At 36.4% G+C, this 5165-nt stretch overlaps 1 protein-coding gene across 1 annotated transcript in view; it reads left to right on the top strand.

Annotated features, from left to right (window-relative positions):
• LOC103070794 (catenin alpha-3-like) overlaps positions 1–5165 on the top strand; it is a 134048-nt gene that overhangs the window by 60805 nt on the left and 68078 nt on the right. Inside the window, exon 2 of the mRNA XM_007467584.1 lies at positions 3251–3356. Within this exon, the coding sequence (XP_007467646.1) occupies positions 3251–3356 (106 nt within the window). The remainder of the gene's footprint in view (positions 1–3250; positions 3357–5165) is intronic.

Below are 5165 nucleotides of genomic sequence, written 5' to 3' on the forward strand. Positions count from 1 at the left end.
TCTTTCCCTCTGATTTCTCATCTGCAAGATAAGGACAATAATAATTCTAAATTCATAGGATTATTATAATCAAATTAATTTGTGTATGGGATAGTATACAGCACATAGAAAATACTAAGTGTGTTAACTACTATTATGGACCATAATATATGCTATCATTGTTTTCATCTCTTAAGTTAACCACAATGTCATGAGACTTATTCTATAAAAATATAAAGGAGAAAAGGATTAAAGGGGTAGTTTTTGGTCGTGAAAGGGGGAATAATATTACGTTATCAAAGATTTAGGGGCTACAAAGTGCAAAAGATATAAACAAGCCTTTTGTTTTATTTTTAATCAGTAGCAGAAAGTACCAAGTTGTTTCAAAGATATTCTCTGTCCCTAAAAAGATAAAATAAGTCCACAACACTTATTTGATATTTTCTATTATCAAACTAGATCTCTAGTTAGTTGAGCTGTTACTGATCAGCTGTACCATCCTCTTGCTTCTCATGCTCATCAGTAGAAGGGAGGGAGGGGTGGATGCCAGAAATTGAGAGACAGCAGGGAGAGGAGTGAGAATCACGGTTGGGGCAGTATCAAAAATGGCTGAGAGGTTTGTGTTGTACCAATAAATCAAGTTTCAAAGGCATCCCTTTCACTTGTTAATAAAATTGTCTGTGGCATCAACATCACTGGGTTATTTCAGCCTTTCTCATTATACCTTCTAAGCTATAATTTAAGAGATTAACTGGCAGACTGTCTACTCCAGGGCTTGGTCTGCCCTCCTTTTTGAGGAGATAGATAGATTATTATTGTAACCACTATTTATGAAAGATTTCTGGCCTCTGGTTTCCTTAAAATATTTCCAAAGTCTACCCCCTCGTCCTTGGGTATCTTTCTCTGCAGGATCCAAACTCAATGATTTAAGACACAAGTGGCTGACAGAGATCCTGAGAACCCATTATGAAAATGAAGGCAGAAACAACCTTTGAATGTATTTTCCAATTTAAAAAGCCTTCATGACATAGCACATTTCAGGCTGAGAATGTTAAAAATTTATCATAGTTTCAGTAATTGCAGCTTCCTCTGGAACTTGGCATAAGATGGAATCATTTGTAAAATGTATATTTTGTTTGGCACTCAGTAGGAAGCTTGCCAGGCAATACATTTAATTAGGAGCATGAGGAAAAGAGAATAATTGTAATCTGTCACAATATATTATTGTTACTTTTAAGTTCTATATGTGTTTAAGATGGTCGTCTCATAACAAGGTGTGTATTTAAAGCTAGAGCTAAGTTCCTTTTCATCAGCCCAGGGTTTTTATACGGGGACATATATTCTTTTGAGGGGAAGGGTACGTTAGCTACATCCCTTAGATAAAACTCTGTGTCCATTGTTTAAGCTAAGTGAGCATTAGCCCCTCTCCTTAGTAACAAATTTTGTCCGTTGTTTAAGACCTTGAAAATTGATGCATTGCCTTTTGGGAGCTTGGACAGCTTTATTTAAGTTTAACTTTCTCTGGAGATGCATAGACATAATGAAATGCAGTGCCCGTCTTGAACATAACCATGTACGTAACATCTAGTCCTGCCTGATGCATAAAGTAAATTTGATAAGAGCAAGTCAAAAAAATTGTAATGATTAATGTTGATTTTTTAGAAAAATTCAAAGCAAACCTGTGTCAGCAGATTCAAAGGGAAGTATGGTGATAACTATCTACTGAGGCCAGGTTTTCATCCTCTTATCCGTGAGGTTCCATTTTTACAGGAAAACTTGCTTGTAATGTATTTGAGAGGCCCCATGAATAAAATGCAGTGAAAGGGCCTTTTTGACATACTAGTCACAAGTGATTTGATGTTCAGGTTTTCAGGTGTAGAATACTCTGATCATTTTCCTTTGCATGAATCCCCCTATGTTGTATTAGTATAGAATGATAGTCCTTACGTGAACAGAGATTTTTCTCTTAACAACACATCTTACTAGATTTAACATTAGGGCGTCTACCCTCAAGACTGGTCCAAGATGTAAATAAGATATTGGACAAAGGTTGTGTCCATTCCCCTTCTCTTCAACTCCACTGTATTTTGGCCTCTCAAAATCTCCCTTTCCTCACCTTGACTGGCTTATTCCTTCTTCCCACCTTCCTCACTCTTCTTACTCCCAAAGCATCAAAACAGACGGCAAAGCATCAAAACAGTTGCATTAGTGAGTGATTTCTTCAGAGTCCTATTCTCTGCTAGGAGCAAGGAACAGAAACCATATAATTGGAATAGCCAGTGTGTCGATACTCAGTAGAGGGTTAGGAATTGGACATAAAGGAATAAGGAGAGGAGCAGTTTTAGGTGGATGGAACATTTATATTCATTCAGGTCAGTTATTCATTTATTTTTGAGGAATGAGAAGACAGAAAAATATCTCCTTATCTTACCCCACTCCAACTATGTAAGAAGTGTACTTCTTTCTTAACTACATTGCAAATCCCTAAATAAACCTAACTTTTATTCCATGGCATTAGAAACCAAAATTATCTTAAAATAACAAGCACAAAAATAACAACTTATTGAATGCTTACTTTGTTTAAAACAATGTTCTGAGCACTTTGTGGAAATTAAATCATGCAGTCCCTAGAATGACTTCATGTGGTGGGTGCTCCTACTTCCTATCACTGGGAAACTGGGGCATCAAGTGGGTATTTATCTTGTTCGACTTACACAAATGGTAAGAAGCAGTCTGTTTGGGGAAATAGTCCAAGATAGTGTGACTCCAGATTCATACTCAACTACTCTGATATTACTAGGAAATAATTGTGGAGGAGAGGTAATGTGATAAAAACAAAGTACAGTTAACCAAAAGACTGTAAAAATAAAAAAGATTAAAAATAGGAGGATTAACAGCATCCCTACTAATCAGAGTACACTGTTGAACATATAAGATGTCCAAAATCTCATGTTTCCACCCAGAATGAAGAAAATACCTTTGCCTTCAGGGGTCTACATCCACCAAAAGTATCTCTGGGCTAAGGTTTATTGTACAAAATACATGGGAATGAAGATCAAATGGAGTCCATCTTCTTGGCAAAATATCCTGAATCTTAACAAAATAGGCCTTTTTAAAAAAATTTTTCATTTAATACTGGAATCTAATCATGGCCTGTTTAAAACTAAGTATGTAAAACTAATGGCTTATACTTTGGGATACAAATCTTGTGTGTGTGTGTTTGTATCTTAGCATGAACCACTGCAACAAACATGTATCCTTTTATTTTAAGGGGAAAAGGACCACTGAAGCATACAACTGATGTGATCTATGCAGCTAAAATGATATCAGAATCAGGATCAAGGATGGACGTCCTTGCTCGGCAGATTGCCAGCCAGGTGAGTTCTTTACAAATGGATGTGATGAAAGTTCATGGTAATTGCTCTCTGTCATTTGACATTGTTTAAAACAAAGTTGAATTTTTACTCTGTTGGATTGTTTTTTCCTAAATTATTATTGAATTATTATTATTATTTTTTGCATAATTAACACAGAAGTAGTGGAAAATTTATTCTGAGGAAGTTCATTTCTTGGTGCTTTATTATTACTACTATTATCATTATTATTATTTAGGGCTGGATTATTTTTAAGATATTTGAGCTTCAAATATATTCAAATTATTCTAAATATCAGCTTTATAATAGGATACAAAGCCCAGAGATAAACCCACACACATATGGACACCTTATCTTTGATAAAGGTGGCAGGAACGTACGGTGGAGAAAGGACAGCCTCTTCAATAAGTGGTGCTGGGAAAACTGGACAGGTACATGTAAAAGTATGAGATTAGATCACTCCCTAACACCATACACAAAAATAAGCTCAAAATGGATTAAAGACCTAAATGTAAGGCCAGAAACTATCAAACTCTTAGAGGAAAACATAGGCAGAACACTCTATGACATAAATCACAGCAAGATCCTTCTTGACCCATCTCCTAGAGTAATGGAGATAAAAACAAAAATAAACAAATGGGACCTAATGAAACTTCAAAGCTTTTGCACAGCAAAGGAAACCATAAACAAGACCAAAAGACAGCCCTCAGAATGGGAGAAAATATTTGCAAATGAATCAACTGACAAAGGATTAATCTCTAAAATTTACAGGCAGCTCATGCAGCTCAATAACAAAAAAATAAACAACCCAATCCAAAAATGGGCAGAAGACCTAAATAGACATTTCTCCAAAGAAGATATACAGACTGCCAACAAACACATGAAAGAATGCTCAACATCATTAATCATTAGAGAAATGCAAATCAAAACTACAATGAGATATCATCTCACACCAGTCAGAATGGCCATCATCAAAAAATCTAGAAACAATAAATGCTGGAGAGGGTGTGGAGAAAAGGGAACACTCTTGCACTGCTGGTGGGAATGTGAATTGGTTCAGCCACTATGGAGAACAGTATGGAGGTTCCTTAAAAAACTACAAATAGAACTACCATATGACCCAGCAATCCCACTACTAGGTATATACCCTGAGGAAACCAGAATTCAGAAAGAGTCATGTACCAAAATGTTCATTGCAGCTCTATTTACAATAGCCCGGAGATGGAAACAACCTAAGTGCCCGTCGTCGGATGAATGGATAAAGAAGATGTGGCACATATATACAATGGAATATTACTCAGCCATAAAAAGAAACGAAATTGAGCTATTTGTAATGAGGTGGATAGATCTAGAGTCTGTCATACAGAGTGAAGTAAGTCAGAAAGAGAAGGACAAATACCGTATGCTAACACATATATATGGAATTTAAGAAAAAAAAATGTTATGAAGAACCTAGGGGTAAAACAGGAATAAAGACAGAGACCTACTGGAGAACAGACTTGAGGATATGGGGAGGGGGAAGGGTGAGGTGTGTTAGGGCGAGAGAGAGACATGGACATATATATACTAACAAACGTAAGGTAGATAGCCAGTGGGAAGCAGCCGCATGGCACAGGGAAACCGGCTCGGTTCTTTGTGGCTGTCTGGAGGGGTGGGATAGGGAGGGTGGGAGGGAGGGAGACAAAGAGGGAAGAGATATGGGAACATATATATATGTATAACTGACTCACTCTGTTATAAAGCAGAAACTAACACACCATTGTAAAGCAATTATACCCCAATAAAGATGTTAAAAAAAAAAAAAAAAAGAAA

Source organism: Lipotes vexillifer, unplaced genomic scaffold (genome assembly GCF_000442215.2).
Source record: "Lipotes vexillifer unplaced genomic scaffold, Lipotes_vexillifer_v1.1 scaffold127, whole genome shotgun sequence".
NCBI classification, from domain to species: Eukaryota; Metazoa; Chordata; class Mammalia; order Artiodactyla; family Lipotidae; genus Lipotes; species Lipotes vexillifer.